General features: G+C 42.6%; 1 protein-coding gene across 1 annotated transcript in view; it reads left to right on the plus strand.

Moving 5' to 3' along the window:
• The window catches only part of LOC131293540 (protein disks lost), a 101,682-nt gene that overhangs the window by 46,666 nt on the left and 33,584 nt on the right, over positions 1 to 21,432 (plus strand). The window contains exon 3 of the mRNA XM_058321616.1: positions 14,627 to 14,646. Within this exon, the coding sequence (XP_058177599.1) occupies positions 14,627 to 14,646 (20 nt within the window). The remainder of the gene's footprint in view (positions 1 to 14,626; positions 14,647 to 21,432) is intronic.

The raw sequence follows: 21,432 nt of genomic DNA on the forward strand, positions 1-21,432 counted from the left end.
AACGATCAGCAATTATAGTATTAGTAATTACCCGCGTGCCGTAGACGAAATTAAAAAAGACTTTACTGAATTTTCTTTGTGTCCATGTCATCACTGTTGATGAAAGTTGCTGATGATTTACTATCAATATTGCACTCACAAGAATATGTTTAAAAAAGAAGATTTACTTCCCTCTGATGAGACTAAGATTAGTTCAGAAATTTCCATAGTCAAACGAAGTTGTAATTTAGCTTTCCTCGAGATATTTTGAGTTGGTTGGTAAAAGGCTAGCTAGGAGGCAATGCATTGCTTAAGCTGAAATACAATTAATTAATTCGGTTTTTCGTTTTCGTTTGTTAACATTTTCAGATCTCCAAAACAAATCGAAAAAAAACAAACAGTCAACCCCGTAAACGAAAAGATTGTTTTAGTGACATTACATTTAAGGTTCTTATTCTCGAGCATAAGAAGAACAGTGTGTAAAGTATGTGACTGGTAGAAACGTGCACGAACGCAGAGACGACGATCGCGTCCTGATTAAACGGTGACCGATCGTGAATGCGTGCACGTGTGCTTCCTATTAGCGAAAAGATTGTTGTTGACATATCGAATTTAGCACAAACTTTGTGTGCCAGCTGTGCTGCTGCTACAACCACGGAGTAGGAGGAGAAGGACACGGCACACGACGGCCATCAAACGGGCCCGATGCAGAGGCACGAGGGAAGATGGGACGATCCTCCAGAAGGCTCCCAAAGTCACGCCCGATTTTTGCTGCCACGCAGAGACACGCATCAACATCAGCGGAAGCAGCAGAAAGTGGTGCAGCATTGGGACCCATCGTCCTTTATGTGCAGGATGACGCTAGATTCAGGTGCTGTTGTGGATGTGCTGGGCTCACACAGACCCCCTAAACACACACGTACACCACACCCGACAGTGAAGAGAGGAAGAGGAGGGTCACGTAAGGGTCTTGCGTAGGATCCGGCAAGTAAGATGTTTGTTTTTCCTGTTGATTAGATCCCACCCAAACCCCACCACCATCATGCAGGATGCCGTAGCGAATGTTTTCTTTTTCGATACGAGTACGAACTACTTTTAAGTTTTGTTTGTTTTCTTTTTTTAATGACTATTATTATTTTTATTATTATCGTTACGATCCGTGACTGTGTGCGACACACAAAGTTTGAAGGCGGTTTGACGAAAAAAAAAATTGTAAAGCTGTAATAAGTGAACGTTGCGCCGCGTTGTACCGCTTCCTTGCAGTGAAGCACGAATACAGGGCGAGGATCGAACGCGCAACGCTGCACCACACCCCTGTGTATAGGCTCAGAACACTTACCCATCCACCCACCAGCCCCCCACAAACACTCCCCCACACGCCCACATACACACAAATCAGTTCAAACAGAAAGCAGCCTAGGATAAGTTGCTCGAAGAAAAGCGACCTGTTGTAGAAGATAGACACCGGTAAACGATAGACTGAGCTGAAACCTGGTGGTCCAGAGCACAAGTTCGATTGAAGAGCAGCGAAAGTGTGTATGTGTGTATGTGTGTATGTGTGACCATGCGGGTCTGCGTGGGTATGTAGGCTTTAACTTTAGCCCCCCGCACGTAAGCTTATTTCAATTTGACTGAATTGCCCCGCGCAGAAGACTATTGTTGAAATGTTTTTTAGTCCTTGCTTATATCGTATTATATTAATATATATAGTCTCTCTAGTTTGACGTGTTCCTCGATAAATGTGTTTATTTTTAACCTTTAAAACTCACGGTGTCTATGTTGGTTTTTTTTTCTTCTCTATCACCCTCTTTTGCGGTGGGGAAGCCAACCCAACCTCCCCTCCGGTCGAGGGTGACAGGTAGAAGTAAAGCAATCGTACGTGGCAGATGAATCCACTTAGTGTTGTAATTATTCTTCCGAGTCTGTAAGGAGGAAGAAATAGCGAAAGCGAAATCTTCGTCATTTCCCGTTTCATTTCGTTAGAAGATAAAGAAGAAAAAAGAGAAGCAACTTTACAATTGCGATCAAGATGCAAAAGCTATGACAAATAATTGATTACACAATTGAATATCGTTACTGGCGGAGTAGCAATTAGAAGATAGTTTTCGTCTTATCGTGTTCCGGAGCGAAATGTAAAGTGGGGTGTCCCAAAAGCAAACATCAACTTAAAGCGGGCCGCTTCTATACAGATAGGAGCTTCTTCCTTTCATTCTAACATCAAGAGACTTAAACAAAGATAAAAATTGACCAAAATTACTTCTAGGAATTATTCCAGCAAAGTTGAACTTAACCACTATTAAGTATACTATGTTTTTTTTTATTTGTTGGATGTGCTAATTTGTATTTGTTCTAGCTTTTCATAGTTGCGCTTGAAGAAAAAACAACGAAATCTCCAACAGCAACTTTTGAAAACATGTTTTATACGATCATCGCCCTGTTTGGTTGGCTTATAAGAAAGGGAAGATAACCTGAAACATACGGGCGTAAACGAAATGCAAACTTCGAACTTTCAACTGGTATGTTTTATTTTTGTTTTGATTAAATTAATTGAACGTGGTTTGAACAAAACAAAAGCCAAAACTTTCATCTGGCAGAAAACGCGGATATACACTAAGAAATTGAACTTCATCCTCCCTCACCCCTCCAAGCGGTCGAGGCTCGATTGGAAATGAACTTAAACGAATTGATTGCTTGCGAAACAAAACTAGAACAAACTAGCTGAAAACGGTGGATCAACATTGAACTCGTAACTTACGACGTTAGTAGATATATTTAAAATGAAATGTTTAGGTAAATTGTTAAATCGGTTTTTCCTCTTTAAAAACAAAAACAAAAAACATACAAAAGAACCATTATTCGTCACTCGGGATCGGCGTCTTCTTAACACACCCACGTACCGTTACTAAGAGGGAAATTGTGTGTGTGTGAATGTGTGCACAGCATAGTTTTCCCTCGCTGTTATCTTTTCCTCGCTTGCACCGGGAAGCGACGTTTGCATTAAAGATAATGACACATACGATGGAAGAGGAGGGTATCTCAAAAACAATCTTAAAAAACAACTGCGTTGTGAAAAAACAGTTCTGGATAAGTCATCCAGAATATGTTATGCAAAACGGAACGAAGTAGATAAATGCACGTTATGAAGCGTGGATTTATAACATCGGTAGTTTTTTTTTAAATTAATGTTTAGCTTTTATTTTGAACTTAAGTGCATTGTTTTATCCCATTCTAAGTCTATTATTTATAATGTTTGCTCTCTTTTTTGTAACTTAATCACTTGCACGTGTATCAGTACATTCGGTGTGCTCTCTGGCTGCCCCCCCTTTGTTACGGTTTGAGTACAACAAAGTGTATCAAGAATTCTCTCAAAGCTCGGAATCAAGAAACAAATGTTTCACATTAACGGTCTGCACACAGCACCTCTGCTCTGCAACCAGAGTAATGCTAGCAAAGGGGTGTTTTTTTTAACCTAAAAACTATCACAGCTCTAAACGACAAACCGTTGTGTACGGTTTTGTTTGGTGTACCACCAAATAAAACGAAAACGAGTAGCTCAAGCGAAATTGTATTCGTATAGTATATCGTAATTCTACGTCAGATAAGATCATATTTAATTCGACCACTCCTATTCAGATACTATGCAGTATTAATGTACGATTTTTTCTCCTCGTTTTGTCTTCAAAATATTGTCAGTTTACGGTACTTCTCTTGTATTACATTTTTTGACCTGTTGTTTTTGTGTAGGATTGAAGAAAAAGAACCACATACGCTTGTCGAATGTTCGTTTGTTACGTTATATATACATATTTTTTTTTATCTTTTCGTGTGCTTAATTCAGTATTTTTTATACACATTACACATCTAGTTATTAGTGTAAGATACGCCACAGCCACTTCCCAGACCTATATTTTATCGGAAAAATAATGATATACATTGTAAGGAACCTCTCGCTACGCTGCGGGCAAGTGCTGTTTTCATGTTTGTTTTTTTCTCTGTAATTTTCATGGTCTTACATATCCTCCGGTAGAGTATTTGTGTTAGTTTTATTTGTCTAGCATTTCAACTGTATTATGTTTTAGCGAACCAGACGTCTACTTATTGCATTTAAAAACGGAATGTATCGATGAAAGAATCGTATCCTTTCTCTTTTATAAGATATTTGTACGTAGGAATTGTATAACGGAAGTTTGTTGGTTATGTTGATCTTTGTGTTGTTAAATTATTATGCTTAAGTTTTTGAGTTTGACGAGTTTGCTTATATAGTGTGCAGGATCGTGCGCTCTAGGAAACTTTACATCTCCGCACCGCACCGCAAACGATGTGCAGATGCATTTCAGATTTTCTTTTGATAAAAAAAAATCGCAAACGCAAATCATACAAACACTGCTACAGACAATTCACATTCACAAACCGAGTCACTTAGCGCGCACGTGCCCCCAAGTGCAAATGACTGAAAAGGATGCTAGCCGAGCAATAGATAGCCAATAGTATCTGAGTGCGAATTATAAATGCGTTTCTCAAAGACAAAAACATAAATCCCGAGAGAAGAAAAAGAAACGCATCAGAAATGGAAACAAAAACACTATACAGGATCACTTCGAACTCGTTTCGTTGTTTCGTTGACTACTCGCATCTCGCAATGTCGTTCGTATACATACACAGCGAATGGAAGAAAAGCTACTGTTAGGAAGTTATATTCGTAATTATTATTATTTTTTTAAGAATACCTTTTTTGACGATTTATACGGTAATTTAAAAAGTAAATAAAAGTGTTGTTTAGTGAAATTTCAATGTTTGTTTTGTTTATTTTTCTTTCTCTTTTCCTTTGCTTATCATTTCCACGTAAGGATGTGTTAAAAGTACACTATCGTTATGTGTTTTTCACTCTTCTTTATTTAATCTTTTCTCAACACTAACTAGCTACTCATTTCCCTAACAAAACGACTAACTTCTCATTCTCAAAAACTAAAACATCGATTTCAAATGACACCCTATAATCTAACTACAATGTTCAGGCATATTTTTTTAAAGTTCAAAGATCGATACGGCACCAACGAATTCGCTCTACGATAAATTTATTGTTTTCTCGCACTAATATTTTTGCATGCAGTATTATCTCTTTTATTCATACTATTTTTAACAAACTAATGCATGTTAAAAAAAATCTACCGATGTGATGGTTATTCGTCCACATTAAATGCTTCATTAACCCATGTATCGTACGTTCGTAACCGGAAAAGATAGCGTTGTTGCAACATCGTTTGCCTAACGGCTACCCGTAGTCCTCTCCGGGAGCAGGAAAGCACACAGCTGCATCTATTTAGTATCATTGCTTGCAACCAACGGAAATGCCACTGGAAAGGTGCTGTTCCGGAAGCATTATCGAATAGGTATTATACACAATTCTTTACGGTCATATTTATACTATATATAAATACTATACTATTGTACTGTGCTGTGCTTGCTCTTGTCTGTATATTTATAACGATTTGTTTTATTACGCTTTTTTGAACGCGCTCGCCCTTGGAGGTATTAGACTAAATTATTCCATCATCTCTTAGAGACACACTCTTATAGCTATTTAAAGTGAGGGAAGGGAAAATAGGTGAAAGAAAACGGCCGGAGTGTACCAGCCTTCGGTGCTGTTGCTCCGGCCGGTTGCCACCCGGTTGGTGGTGAAATAATCATTCTACTAGCGTACATTAAAAGACATTAAAAGGGAATAAAAACACACATTAACGAAGGGATGCAAATACTCTACTAATAAGACTGTCATTCTTTGTACTGTTTGAAGCATTTAGCAATTAGGGTGTACGGGTGGGAACTTACTTATTTTGCGAGGCAGGCTCGTTAGCAGGATGTGTAATGTGTGCAAGGAATGGGAAATTATGGGGGCGACCATGCAGTTCTTGTATTATGAAAACTGTGCGTGAAGGTATCCAAACACAAACACGCACCGGGCCGATAGAGGAGGAGGATGTACCGGTGATTCCAGGATGTCATATTTTGGAAATATATACAACAATGTGGATAAAAACACACCAAACGCATCAAGGGAAACCACACACGTATGCACACTTTTGCAACATCACACAGGCACACATATGTGTATATTTATTTTCTATCGATGCCGTTAATAAAAGGACGCCAATTGTGGAAGGTGCGGGAAACGTTCTACTACAGGGACACAGGGCTTGTGCAGGAGGAGTTTAAGAGGATGACGAAACAGATGATGGCTAAAAGTACACACTGGTGCACACACGACAAGCGCATAAACGAAAAAACAACGCAAATCAACGCACATATGATGGCCACAAGCTGCCCGGTGGGGGGGTTGCTACGGATCCCGGAGTGTGAAGATAAGAGCGGGGTTTTTCTTACGAATATGTTTCTATAAACGGTTCGACGTAGCAAGAGGGCCGATAAGGGTGTGTAGAATGTTTGTTTGCGGTAGTAGTGCGACGTGTGCGTGTGTGCTTTTTTCCGCTCTTTGGCAGATCTTATTTTAAAAGTCGTTCCAAGTGGCGTTACTTACGGCGTAATGCGATAATGTGAGCCCTGAAGGAGAGAGGGGTAAGAAATTCGGAGCCCCGGAATGATAGGCTTTAGTGTTTGCTGACTTCACAGTAGTGATGGCAAAGAAGGGAACGCGCTCTGGCCCTGGCCCAACATAGCAAAAAAAAAAACGAAAAAAAGAAAAAAGAAAATAAATAATCAATTGGGCCACCAGAGCATAAACAGATGTGAACTCATGTCAACTGGCGCTACATATTTGTGCTAAAAAAAAAACATTCTATTTCGTCCGTAAGCGGGGATCAAACACCTATAAATATATCGAACGTACACTATCGTTACCGGGAGGCGCTTTTCTCGACACTCTCCTGCAAAAAAACACAACGCTGGAGAAGAATGGGGACGACGGGAAGGAGTATTTGCACAAGAAAAAAGAATCCCTAATGTTGAAATAATTAAAGTAAAGAAACCAAAAAAAACCAATGCCAAATTTCTGCAACCGAAAGCACTTAGAGAGGCAGCATGTTGGGGGTTGTAACAAGGAGTAGGACCAGTAGAACGGAAGGGAGTAGAGCAACACGTTAAACGGAAAATAACAAAACATAATCACAATCATAACAATTTTCTCGTTTTTTGGATGAACGATATTATGAATATTATTATTATAACTACTATTGATATTATTATTAAAACAATTATTATGGGTAATGAATATTATTGCACGGATGCAATTTGAACCGTTCCACCCTTCCCGCGTAAAATTCCGCCAGCAAAAAGGGCGGGAACATTTAACGGGACGAGAGCGGTGGAGGGGCCATTTGTTCGTTTGCGTCTTTTTTACGAAAGCTAGAAATCCCGTGTGCGTTACTGTTAAATAACAAAAAAAAGTAATTAAAGCAAACCAAAGTAAATCACTCAATTGAAGCAACAATCGTTACGAAATTGAACAAGATTAGTGCAGGACCGATTCGGTGGCGGTTAACATATATGGTGAAACAGTTTAAGTAGTGACATTTTATCGGCAGTCGTTTATAATATCTATTTTTGTTAGGGTTTTCTTTTTCGCAAACGAAACCTAAAATTAAACGAAGAAAGCGAGGGAACGAGCTGAAGGGAGAGAAACAAACAAAAAACCATATAAACATACACAAAAACACACGATCATAAGACTTGAGTAGGGAAGGTGGCGCAAGCCAGAGGGAAATTTTATACCACGTAATGTTTTGTTTCGGGATGTAAAGCAAACACATATTAACCAATCTAGTCTTAGAATCATCATCCGATGGATACCATGTCCGAGTATGTATGGTCTGTAATAAAGAAGTATCATCATCTTCATCACCCTATCACATCGCGCTTCACTCTCAGTAGTCGTCATTATCATAACCATCATCGTTCGACCGCTCATTATCGTTATTTCACAGCATAAGGATCATCCCCACATTACACAGTCATCGCATACATTTTGCACATTCCTCCGCACAACACACCCCTCATTCGAAAATGCATCGTTGTTGGTAGTAATAAATTTGGCATCATACACACACACACACATACTCACCCCCACCCTTCCTCATCGTACATCGGCGATGATTAGCGCCACGTTGTAGCGTTGTTGTAATTACATTTGTTCCACCCACATTCCAGTGCAGCTATTTAGAGTTAGTGTGCGGGTATAGAAGGGGGGAGAGGATGGAGGAAAACGATATGTTTCCAACATGTTTGTTACCATATTTCAGTTTGTTTTAGTTACTCGTGCGCCACTCATTTTATTTTTTTCGATCATCCCACCTCCGCATTCATTGGCATCACATAATCATCACTTCATCGGTTTGGCTCTCTGTTACCTTGAACCAGTTTTCCAATTGGCATGGGAAAAAGACAACAAATAAAGGAAAACTTGTAAATCACTGTTACGATCGTTCAATTTTTTTTCGATTTTCTTCATTCCGGCATAGCGGTAATGCTTAGAAAAGCGCCCAATTTCTGAAATCGGTCGTCCTCGTCGTTACTGTTGGTTTGTTTCCCATCGCCTTTGAAGATGCACTCACTCTTAAAAATGTTGTTGGTTGAAGAACGTAGGCGCTAACGTAACTTACCACCGGTCTTTCCCCGTTCTGTCGCTGTGTTGTATTATTGTATGAAAATTAACCCATGTTAGGTCTACCGAGGAGACTAGAATCGCCGGTCCATTTGCGGGAGTAAATGAAGGGATCAGCTTGAGGCATAAAACGCACGCAATTCTTGCTTTTATCGGCGTAAAACAGTTTTATGGAAACTTAAGAGACGAAGGTCCAACACGCGCGAAAAGCAGTTTTTTAGCATGTACATCATTTTTTTTACGAGTAAGATTTAAACTGACCACCTACTCAGATGATTTCGATCAATCCCCGTTGTCGTTCGGTTTTGTATCCAAGAGTAAATGATCCGGGCTGAACCCCGGAGACTTAGAATGACACCGGGAAGCCGCACATGCTCGAGTTGATTCTGTTAGATCCTCCTCCGACGGCTCCCGTCGTGATGTTGATGAATATATACATGCATAAAACACCTCCATCCAGCCAGCATATTTGGCAATATGTTATGTGCGCGTCAGCAGCAACCCACTAGCAAAAGGCGATGCATCGCGCACGGTATGAGTTCGGTTAGCGGCTTTTTCCAGGGGCGGAAGGGGACGCTCTTTCGGTGCCAGCTTTCGGTTTCGGCGTGTCCTGCTTTGGTCAGTTTATTAGTAGCTTGTAGATTGACGCGTTCGATACGGACGGGCCGAGCTGAAGGCAAATACCACATGAGAAACAATCACAATATTGAAAATAAAACAGTATTTATAATGATAAAAAATAAGAAATCAACCACAACTAACCGAGAACAGATGGTCCAAGAAGTAGGGATTCTTGTTGGCAGAAAGTGTTAATTCGAAGCTATAAAATAGAAAACAAACATACACACAGAAATGAACGACGATTGAATGTAGGTGGAACGCAAGTGCACAACACAACACTCTGACAACCGTTTTTCTCGTTGGATTGAGGTATGGTTTTGCACCACGAGATGAGGGGTTTTGATAGGAGAAACACTAGGAACGGTTGCAGGCACAAACAAAATTAGGTTCCTAGATGTGCGCAAAGGAGGAAGACGAGTGAGAGGAACGGGGATGTGAGAGAACGTTCGATTGGTGGGAAACATAATACTAAAAACACATAAAACATATATTACATTATATATATATACAATATACATATATTTTTGTATTCAAGATTTCAAAAATGAAGACGAAACGAAATGGGAGGCAAAATGGAGTGAATTAAATCGAAAAAAAAAAACAATTTAATCTGATCTCCCATTTCTTTTCTGCGTGTGTGTACGCCAAACAGTTAAAAAAAACACAGTGGAACCATTTATTATACACCGTAGAAGTTGCGGCTGTCATGTCTTGGCCGCATCCGGAAGTGGCAAAAGGATGCTGAATCGACACCGATGCAGTTGGTTTATTGTTTATACAATAATTTTCATTCCACTCGCTTGCATAGAGAAAGCAGATCATCAAGAGGGAAAGATAAGGTTAGCGAGGTAAATACTTATTGTATGCACAAGAAAAGAAAAGGAATAACTATAGCATAAATCTAAATGCAGTTCTCCGCCATGCTTAAGATGCGATTTCTTTTATCTGCAATAGAATTATTGCAACGCAGATCTTGATGCTATACCATCTGTGTGTTAAAGCATTTGAAATAGGTGCTTTTGGGAATTTCAGTTTCGGGTTTCTCTTCTCTTATCGTTTCTGCTCAACGTAGTGAAGATCGATCAACCGATTGGACATTGATGGAGAAGGAAACGAAATCGAACAAAATGATAGCGCTGATAACGTGTTTAGGGAATTAAACTACTTTACTAAGCTAATAAGCGTAGGGAATATCGAATCAAATAGATACCACTCACCGAAAGAGGAAGCAAACATACAATCGATCAATTCGCTGCAGTTTGCAGTACAGCACACACTCACACATACGAGGAGACATTCACACACAGATTTACAAACACATTCACACACGATTCCAAGGGTTCCAGTTCGAATGGCAAATAATCAACTTTTTTTTCTGAACAACTAAAGTATCAAAATAACTTACACGCTACCTTTTGGGGAAGCTTCAAATTCACGTTAGATACGATTTCTGTCGAAAAGTATTCCACCACTACCAAAAACGCACCACATTGGCGCACCGCCCCGCAGCATTGGCGTGAAATATGAGCATCGTGCTTGCACACACCACATGCATGATTATTTAAGTGCATTTTCCGCGCATATCTCACGCCCCAACCAAGCCCACCCCCACATTGGCGGGAGGAGGCCATCCACGAGACGTGCGTGCGCGAGCTTTCGATTTCATCTGCCTCCCCCCCTGTTTATGTGTGTGTGTGTGTGTGTGTCTGTCAGCCCGGCTGACCGACCGGTACGACTTCTCTCGTAACGTTATGTAATGGCCGGTGCCTGGATTGCATGAGCCCACATCAGGGTTTGGTGTCCAGCATAAGAGGCGAACGAGGGGGAAGGGAGGGAGCGATCCCGTGTTGGCCAAAGAAAGCCAGTGCACACATCGCGCCCGGGGCGGCCGATATGTGTGTCATGATATCACTTTCCTTGGCTTTTCTCGAGTTCTCTCGCATGTGCCTTTCTCCCGACTTTCTTTGGCACGCTCGACGACCGCCAGTTGCGTCGTTGTTACTGTAACTCCCACCGCTCCAGCCTCCCAACATCAGCGGCAATAGTTTCTGTCTGCAGTATCGTTTGCGCATCTTTTTATATGACTCGACTTTTGTTCGATAAGTATTTGGTATCACTGAAAGTAACGAGAAAAATCACTACATCTCACTTTTGTATCAGCAATCAATGAACAAACACACAATTCAAACCCAATCTGTTGCAGGTGGGTTATAGCCGAACGCAATCGCCGGTACCTACGTCAGACACATTCCAGTGCGCTCCTGGGTTCGATTCCCGATCAAGATAAAGACAGTAAGAATATAAGATGTTAATCCAACTTTTTAAGTCTCCCACCAAAAGTCGTATTTGTTGGGAACGTTGTTTTAAATTGTAGGGCGTACTATATAATTTCTAATCAATTTTACATTTTCATAATAAATTCACTAACTTTTCATTGAAAAAAAATTGCAATATTGATCATAACCTTTTATCAAAACCTTTGAGTACTATGAGTTGGTTTTTTTCCTTAGAAGCTATTTACATTGAATTTAATTTAAATTTTAAGGGTTTTTAATTTGACGGCGCGTGCCCCATTTTTTATTGCATTCAGCCGCTTGATGTGATTGATACTATATTGATAAACCTTTATCTCAATCGATCGACATTGATTTGCTAAAGCCTACTTGTTATCGTCCACCAATAAATAACCACCACTTTGACTTAACTTATCAACCCACTCGGGTGGTGCTTGAAGCTTTCCATATCTTTGTATTCCTTCCTTTTGCTGTCTTGTTTACCATCCTCTCTTTCTTGTTCACTTTCTCCGTGCGTCCTCATCATTTGTTTCCTCTTTGATAACTTTTTTCGCTTTCTTTCCATTCATACTGTTGTGCTGGCGCAGACCCAGAACCTTTCGGTTTCGTCTGTCTCTCCACTGCCTATCCGACCGTTTTCTCGCCCTCCTACAGAAATCGGGGCCAGCCGGCAGCAAGCAGCAGCCAGCGGCCACAGTGGAGCCTGCAACAAGTTAAACTACTTTCCACTCCACCAACCGCCTTCCCCGTTCCTGGAAAGGAACTGGCTCGTTGAGCTTTTATTTTATTTTTATTTTTTATGTTCCATTCTTTCTGTCTCTTCTCCTCCCGTTTTCTTCATTCTTTTGACGGCCACCACCGAAGGTGAAGATGATGACGCTGATGATGGGGATTTGTGTGCATTTCACTTTCTTCTCGTCTGCTTTCTTCCCGCGCTGGGTGCCCCAACACGTGTGTGGTGGTGGTTTGTTTACTTTTGTTTTCGATGTTGCTCTCTTGTGCTTTTGTTCCTTCATCCCTTTCCGGTGCGGCCAGCCGTCAGCCGTCATCTCGGCTTTCCCCGAAGGGCTAGAATTTATCACCCTCCGCTGATGTTGGGCGCCCGTTCGTTGCTCCAAAATTCTGGCCATTATGTTGAGATTCATTTGGGTTCGGTTTGTAGGTTTTTATTCTCAACCGTGTTCTCGAACATTTGCGCCGTTTTGGTGGAGGGTCATTGAGGCGAAGTTTTTTTTCTCTGCTTTCTAAGGGCGGCCTCCATGGTCACCATCGGGGAAAAGATAAGAAGCTTCGTTGCCTGCGTCTGGAAGGAAAACTACAGCCACGAATTGGTATCGGGGTCGAGAATGGTTGTTGTGTTTCGTTGGCTTCCGAAACCGCGTTCTCACTCTCGGGCCAAGCGCAGTTTAGATTCCCTTAGAGGCCCCTTTTAATTTCGGTGTCGATTTAATACCTACAGTTCGGGCGAAAGCAAAAAATCGGCCCAATCAGCAATCAGTAGGCAAGGGTTGTGAGCCCAAGTTTCTCGCGATCGGGTTTTTTTGTTTCCATCTTCAGCGACAATTTTTGCGCCATCAACAGACCGTACCGTAGCCCTCGTTTTCTCGTTTTCTGGTTCGGTCTTGTCGAACGGAAGAACCGCACGAAATCTGTTACCAGGCGCGTGTCTGGTGCTGAAGGATACACCCGAGGGTTTGGGATACTCGAGGGTATTTTTTGTTGTCTTTTTCTCCGAACCAGCCTCGGGTATCAAATCAACGCCGAGGAAATTAAACAAACGACAAAAAACGCCTCCCGGGCCGCGGAAACGAAACGTACCGAGATTACGTACGTACGCGAGTTGCCAAACACACAGTGTACGTGTACACGGGATTGTCGCGCATTTTGGATTATTATTTGCACACGAGACACTAACCCGACACACGCCCCGCGGACACACGCGGATTCGCGGGCGGCAATGACGTGCGGTGGCTCCGGTGGCATGTTGATTTTCTGAGCCCGCGGTACCTTTCCATACCCTTTCACCTTCGTTTCACTGGTCAAGTCTTGCCGATGTCTGCGCTTTTGTGCCCGACGTCCGCGTGGGATATGCAATGTGTGGTGTGCACGGGAAGAAGAAGAAGGGTGCTAGACACCAAAGCCCGACCCACCAGGGCAAGCCACGCGATCGTTTTATCGAATTTATGCGAAATGAGACGAGAACGGGACACTCAGAAAGACTGTTTGTGTGTGCTGCAATGTTGCAAACCTCCTGCCCGGGGAACTTAAACCCTCCCGTGCTTTTCTTTTCCGCGATGTCGTTCTTTTCATTCCGTGATCACAAGGAATGGGGTTTTAACTAAATTTTTTTTCCTCCTGCGACCCTCTCCATCACTTCAGGTTGCACGTTTCCGTGGTCCGTCTAGCGTTAGTCGTGCTTTTTTCCACCCTTTCGTTAGCTTTAACGTAAGTGTGTATTATTTTTGCGCTGATTCGATCGTTGGGTCACGTACTGAGTCATGGCTTTTCTGCGCTTACGTTTCTGCAGCAGCTGCTTAACGCCTGCGTAACGGGCGGCGTTAAATATGAAAAATGGACGCTAGTCTGAAAGGAAGAGGAAAAGAGGAAGGACAACTGAGACGAATAGAGGCTATAGAGAGGAACGGTGTTAGTTTTGAATGAAACTGCCACCTACTCACGGTTCCCCCGAGAGACTTAACTATGGCAAAACGAAGTACGGGCTATGCTGTTCTAAAGAATTTCTACGTTTTTCGTTTCTGCGTTTTCCCTGTTTTTGGCGGAAACGTAAATCTCCATCAAATTTCATGGCAAGCATCCCATTGATAAAGGCGACCCGATAGTACAGGAAAGTAACCCGTCGCGACGATGGGGATCAGCTGAGTTTTCATCATTTCCTTTCGACCTGAAGGGCCTGAGAAGAGAATGAGCAAAACGAAGGGAAGGAGCAATGATGAACAAGAGTGAGAATGCGCTCCACGGAACCGGTTCTCGGGCGAGAACAAGTTAATAATGTTTTCGTTATCGTCCTTACGTTTTGTTTTCCCATTGCACACATCTAATAGTTAAATGTTTGTTGGGGAATTTTGGGGAAGACGCTAATTGTCATTTATTTGACGAGTTACGGCATCATCAACGAGAGTAAAGCTGTGAAACGAAATCATTAAATCAGCGTCTTGATCGAAACAGATACTTCCTTAAAAACCAATTATTTAAAAAAAAAAAGCACATACACACTCAAACGCTGGTGACGGTGTGGAGAAAAAAAAACACTCGATCGAACAATAGATCATCGATCGTACTCTCGGATCTGAGGGAGGGAACTAATAAAATAGTGTTTAAAAAAAGATCCTCCAAAACCAGTCCTGTCGTGGCGTGAACTTGAACTAGCGGTTTACATTGGGTCGTTGGCGCGTTCAAACAGTTTGCCGTTCCGTTTTGCACGCGTGTCCGACGCGGACGCCGATTTCCGCTTATGGGTGCGCGCGCATTTTTTTTATTTATTCTTTTTTCCACCCAATGTCCCGCTCCCCAAAGCGCCAAATGCGGCACGGTGTAGTACCGCGTGCTGCGCGTCGATGAACACCTTTACGTCTGCAGTTCTAGTGATGCCATGTGCCATGTGCTTCTTCAAACATACCAGCAACGAACGTGTTGAACATTACACAAAAAAGGGCACTATCACAGCATGCCGTCATCGTACGACAGTCTGCGCTGTGTTGGTTGCTTAATCGTTCGAAAGTCTCGTGCGCTGCCTACTACTCGGCGGCGTGTCGTTAAGGCTCCATTACACGGACGCAATCGTCACTCCCAAACTAAAATTTGTAGTTTTACATTTTCATCAGCTTTTTCCATGCTTGAATATGAAATGATGAAGTTCATTGGTAGCAGTATCCATTGTAATAACCATCTACCAAATACAGTTTCGCAGCGGGAAGGACTTAAATGTCCGTCACGATCTAGTGGTAAAAAACAGCTTAAGCTGAATTTTAGTTCGTAGCAGTTTAGAAAATATGTGTTCTTATAATTGTGATGGCCGAGATCCAAAGTGCTAAGCGTGCCATATTGAAAAAAAAAAAGATTCTATCAAGCCCATACTTTGTTCGTTTATAAGGTCCTTCATTTGGGTTCGGAAGAAAGGAACCGCGTGGCTCGTAAGTTCGCTATAGCGTGGCAACGTACACGCTCACACACTCACACGCACCCTGTCCGTTGTATTGCAAATCCGCGATGGTCGGTCCGCGCTCACCACGGTCACCCGGTTTCGATTGTTGTCACCTTGTGTTTGCACAAACAGCCGTTTTTCCTTCCTTCCTCTCCTGCGGCTGTGGTCGGCTTGCGAAATGCGATTGACCGCAGTCGTCCCCGGAGACTGCCATGCATGGGCAGCCGTTTGCCGTTTTCATCATGTCCCCACAGCTTGGCGGCCCGCCCGGATCGGATTGGAATCTGGAGTTGACGGTGAGATATTTGGCAGGCCACGCGGTGTACGCTGTTGACCTCCGGCAGCCTTCGGAAGCGTTCGCTATACACTCGCCAGTGCCCTGCGTTGTGGTGGTACTTGTCGTGCTCCATGGGGCAGCAGCCGGCCCCCACTCCACTCCGCGGAAACCGCTCGCCCCTGGCGACTGCTCCCCGTCCCATCCGTATGTATGTATATCGAATCATTCACCTTCGATTCAGCGCGTCGTGTCGCTGACCTGCATCAAGCCATCGAGGTCCGTCCATCCGGCATCGCACATAGTTCAGCTGATCTCACTCGCACGATCGCCGCGCTTGTTCTGGTCGACAGAAAATCCGATGCGGAAGAGCGCTCGTCGCGACACAGTTTGCTGGGGACGTGGTGAGGTGCATGTTTTGAATGATTTTCCAGCCACTTCTCCTTGCGCGGGGCGCGATCGCGAGTAAGTCTCATTGCGTGCTGATCTTGCCCGTCAACCGCGCCATGCTCATCTCATTCTCATCTCATCTCCGGTTTCAACCGTCGGTGCGGACGCGTTGGAAAGATCATCGCACTGTGGTAACAAATGGAGCGAACGTGGGGCAACGTGTTTTATCCCCACTTCCCCGCAGGCCTTGTTTAAAGTGACCGCGTGTTCTCGCGTCGCTCGCGGCAATCTGTTTGGAGCTTCTAAACGCGTCTCATATCCCGTGCTCCCCCCGGGCAAGTATGTGTGTTCGGTTTAGCTGTGTGTCGATGCAAGCCAACTCAACGCCACACCGTGGCCTGCTTTACATCGCTTCTGGCCTGAGACCATGACGCTTGGGGAGAACCGGGAAGCACCTTCCATCCCGCTCGCACTCCATACATTCTAACTCGCTTCTCATTCGCTCGCTTCCCGTGATGCGGATGGGATTTTGTATCATCCTCTGTGTGGAGAGTGACCGTCTATTTCCTTTTTATGTGGCTAACGACTTCGGTCGCTGGCCGGTTTAGCCCGCCTTCCCACCCCGCACCCCGTCGATGATCGTTACTCATCGCGCGCGCACTCATCCGCGCTTCCGCGCTGCCGGCCTCCCCGGGCACTGTTCAACCCCATCATGGTTTCCTTCCCACCGGACAAAGAATGATGGAGTGTAAATTTTGATGGAATACATTCCAACCATTTCTCGCTCGCGCCCATCTCGCGCGCCCGGTTTCCTGCTTTCACATGCTGTGGTATCGCATGTCGGCGGTGCGTTCCAGCGGATGATGATGGTGGGGAAGATGATGAGAGAGAACTAGAAACAAAAATACTGAAGATGAATTCCCTTGCCCAATAGAATAACGTGTCAGCAGCGCCGCGCAGGAAGAATGTTCTGGATTTACCAAAATTTTACCAACCCGATGAGAGCTTCCCGAAACGATCGCTGCGGCCTGGGGAGGAAAGCATCATAGTGATCAACCTTTTTGATGCGTGTTTAAGGTAACCAAACACACACACACACACAGACGTAATAAATCAAAGCAGCGAAGTGCATCGAATTTGAAACTCTCGAAAAATCAACTTCGCTTGGTCGCGGGCCTCAAATCGTCTGCCCAAGAAGGGCTAAGGCACCGCAACATCTCGCTCACTTTTCCTTCGGTTCAACAATTTCCCTTTCGCTGGTTTCGTGGTGGAAAGCGGTTCTGTTCGGCTATGCCTGCTTGTTTCCTGTGAACGGAACGCGGCAGGAGGCCAAAAACCGGGAGTTAATTATGGATATATGTACTGCGCATTATCGCGCGCGCTAGCAGGAACCGATGGCGAGTGAATGAGTCAGAAGCAGAGCTCCCACCAAAAACATAGAAAGCGAGGAAGGGAAAAGGATCTATAGCAACATCTTGGTACGCACCACCGCAAGGCGAGAAGGCAAAACTGAAATAAAATGAAGCAGAAAAAAAACAAATCCACTGGCATCGAAATGTACTTTCCACATGGAATGGAATATTTTCTATTTTTGGCCATAACGTGCTACTAATGCTGCCGCGACATGGCCCTCTAGCGGTGTATGGGGTGGGTAGCATGTATCCGAACCACCAAGTGCTGCACGCCTGCCAGCGCCGGGACCGATGCGCTTGATAATGGTTTTGCGGTTTAATAATTAGGTCTGTTGGGGTGCTAAGCGGACAATGTGGACAAAGATGTTTGATGGCTATTCCAGGGAGTGTAAGGAATATCGATTGCTTGGAAAAATTGCAAATGGTTGCGAGGTTCGCGAAAAAAGTAAAATCATCGATCGATCGATCATCTCAACACTTCAAATATTGAACGTAGTTTAAGTGGCATGTTTAAATGTATTTTCGTACATGCCAATGCTATGAACTTATTCTAACATATTTTCCGTCTAGATCGTTTCGTACCAAAAGAAATGCGGATTGAAACCAACAAACGTTGCATATTATTCGCTTTGTATTTTTTTCACATAAATCTCATGGACATGATTTCAACAACGGACATGAATTTAAAAACCACATTGAAACATATTCATAGTTTAAAATTGGTAAAAGTGTGCCAGGAATAAAATCAAACCATGTTATGTTGAACCCAAACGTATCCAAAAGATGTACACTGCACTTGAAACACAAAACACAGAAATGCGTGCAACACACCAATACGGTAAAACAATGGACACCGACAGAAGAAAATCAAACGAAACTCACAACACCAAACATTTTCGTCGCACCGCGTCGTCTCTCGATGAGTAAAACGGTCTTTTCTCGCGTTGCTTTTATCAGGTGGACTTAGTGTAGTTGAGGACAAAACATTTTGAAACCATATTAAGAGGAAACATAAGAAAATGGGGGAGAGGGAAAACTCTTCCAAACAACAGCATTTGCGTGGGAATGCGGGAGGAAGTTTTTGGAAGTAACGCAAACTTGGGGAATACCCGAGAACGATCGATCAAGTCAGAAAAACGGGGGATGTAGTAAAAGGGATGTGAGTACGGGAGAATGAACATCGCCGTGTCTGCGAAAACACTTCCTAAGGTAAATCAACATGTAATTCCGATGGTCAATTATATTTACTCTAGAGATGTTTTAAAACTCCAAAATGCAAGTGAAGTGGGAGCAAGCAAACAAACCACATAAATAATATAAACGCATACAACCGGAAGCTTTAGGATTGATCCTAACCAACATGTATACATCAAAACTGATTAAGTATGGGGTGCTGTTCTAAAATGCGATAAGTATGCAGTGAAATCAAGGAAAACAAAACTACGTAGAAATAGAACAACCAGACAACAAATAAGAAAATCTGCATAACAAACATACCTAGCTTGAACACTATAGTCGTGGTTTGCTCATCGTTGAGAAATAGATGGAAAACTTAAGAAAAAAAATGCTTCGGGTGTTACATACGATTATGCTGCGCAAACTCGCAGAGCATCATCGTTTACATTGCGAGAGTGGTAGACCAAACTGCACAACACAACGCCGAGGCCAAAGCAGCTTCCGGAAAATTGGGGAGGGAAAAACCAGGTCCCAGGATCGGTGGTAAGACGAATCGAAGATTAGCTTCAAATTTTAATCGTCGTTTTTCGGAAAACGAGTCTCCCTTCCCCGCCGCTCTATTTCGGGCGCCTCTTCATTCAAACTTATACAATCAATCAATAACTCTTTGTAAAATAGTACTGTTAAATTTTGAAACTGAAACAAAAGTAAATCGAAAAGTATAAGCTGGTAAACTAAAATACATATCTTGTGAATCACTTGTTGAACATTTACATTCATGTTGTTAATAACATTAAGCAAAAAGGAAAGGTTGGGAGACACAGAATAAAAAATCACACCACAAAATCAAACGAAAACAGGCTAGTTCAGGCAAACTGACGATCGGCTAATGTAGGGCAAAGTTGAACAATTTGGCGAGTAACATATGCATGTACCGGTGATCATTGTGAGAATGTGCGCTACACCAGGAGAAATTAAAGGATCGAACCAAAGAGTGGTTGGAAATTGAACACATCGATTGTTGTTGTTTGATGAACGTAGTGATGTAATATGCTTAATGGTTGGGTAAGAAAACTATTAATGGCACAATAAAAACTTTACACACACTCCTAAGCAATGTAGATCGACACAGAACGAACTCTTTTGGGGGGATAGTGATGATTTTTAAGGGACAGAAAACATGAAAACAGCAACATGACCATACTTATCGCTCTCTGGGATAGTGCGACACTTTAACCACCGAAACAATACACAGCTCGATCGTAAACTCTGTTTAACTTGTTTTTACTCGATCCAAGACGCTCGTCTTGACGCTCGTGGCTTTCGGTTCCCCTTTCGATCTCAAGAACTTTAACGTCACAAAACATGTTGTCACCCATACTGTTGTTTCGCTCTCCTGTTGGGGCGCGTTTTACGCCAAGTGCAAGTATTGTCTAGGATAGAACGCCTTGAGGTGAACAAACGCAAGAAAGCACACAAACCGCAGCCCATCGATAAATCGAAACAACAAACTGGTGACGAACCACCTTTTTTCAATTATTTGAACACCGAAACCCGCCAATGAACGATTTCAAACAGGTCGTTTTCACGATGCAAAAGTGCAGCAGAAAGTGCAATCGCACACAACATAACACAAACTTGTTTTAACCTAATTGCAAATGTAACAATTCCGCGTGACTTCCCGTTTCGTACTTCCACGGTGATCAACAATTATAACTGAAGAAACCTTGTTGCCAGATCTCCACATCACCTTGCTAGACGTTGGTCCATGATTGGCAGGAGATTTGCTAAAAAACCAATAACAAGCAACTCTATAATAAAAAGAAGTGTATTAACGATAGGCGAAACCAATTGTGAAAATATGCGTTGTGGTAGTTTCGTGGTGAGTGGATAAACATTCTGGCATAAAATTAAAACCAAAACAAAGGCAAGAAAAAAACACAATTTTTATAACACATGATCCAAAGCCGTAGCAAACGTAGCTTTAGATCCGATCTGAACTGTACTATCTCTTGGCGCAGCAAGAATTATAAATCAAACAAGTGCGCAGGCACAAATGAAATCTAAAACCAAACACATCAATCAGCTTCAAGAAAAGGAGAAATGGATTGAAAAAAAAACATGTTATACACTGTCCCTAAATTGAAAACAATGATGGTATTTGAATTAATATTGAAACTACGAAATGAATTGTTAAAAATTGTATTTACCTAATAATATTAATGATTATTGAGTAGTATTTCTTGTCTGGGAACAATTTTTTACGAAAGACAGCAAAATTAACGATGAAAAGTCATTAGGGATTTGTCGAAAATGATGTACATGGGAAGGGAAATTACACAGGAAAACCTAATCAATCTGTGAACTGAACTAACTGTGCGATCGTGTGAAGGTAAAGGTGAAAGGGGAAAATAAAAACTGTAGCCGTTGATGCAAGGACGTGTTATCAGCTACCAGTGTATTGCGATAAGAGAAAATGGAAAATTTGCACCGTGTACTGCGTTCTACGT

Source organism: Anopheles ziemanni, chromosome 2 (assembly GCF_943734765.1).
Source record: "Anopheles ziemanni chromosome 2, idAnoZiCoDA_A2_x.2, whole genome shotgun sequence".
Classification (NCBI taxonomy): Eukaryota; Metazoa; Arthropoda; class Insecta; order Diptera; family Culicidae; genus Anopheles; species Anopheles ziemanni.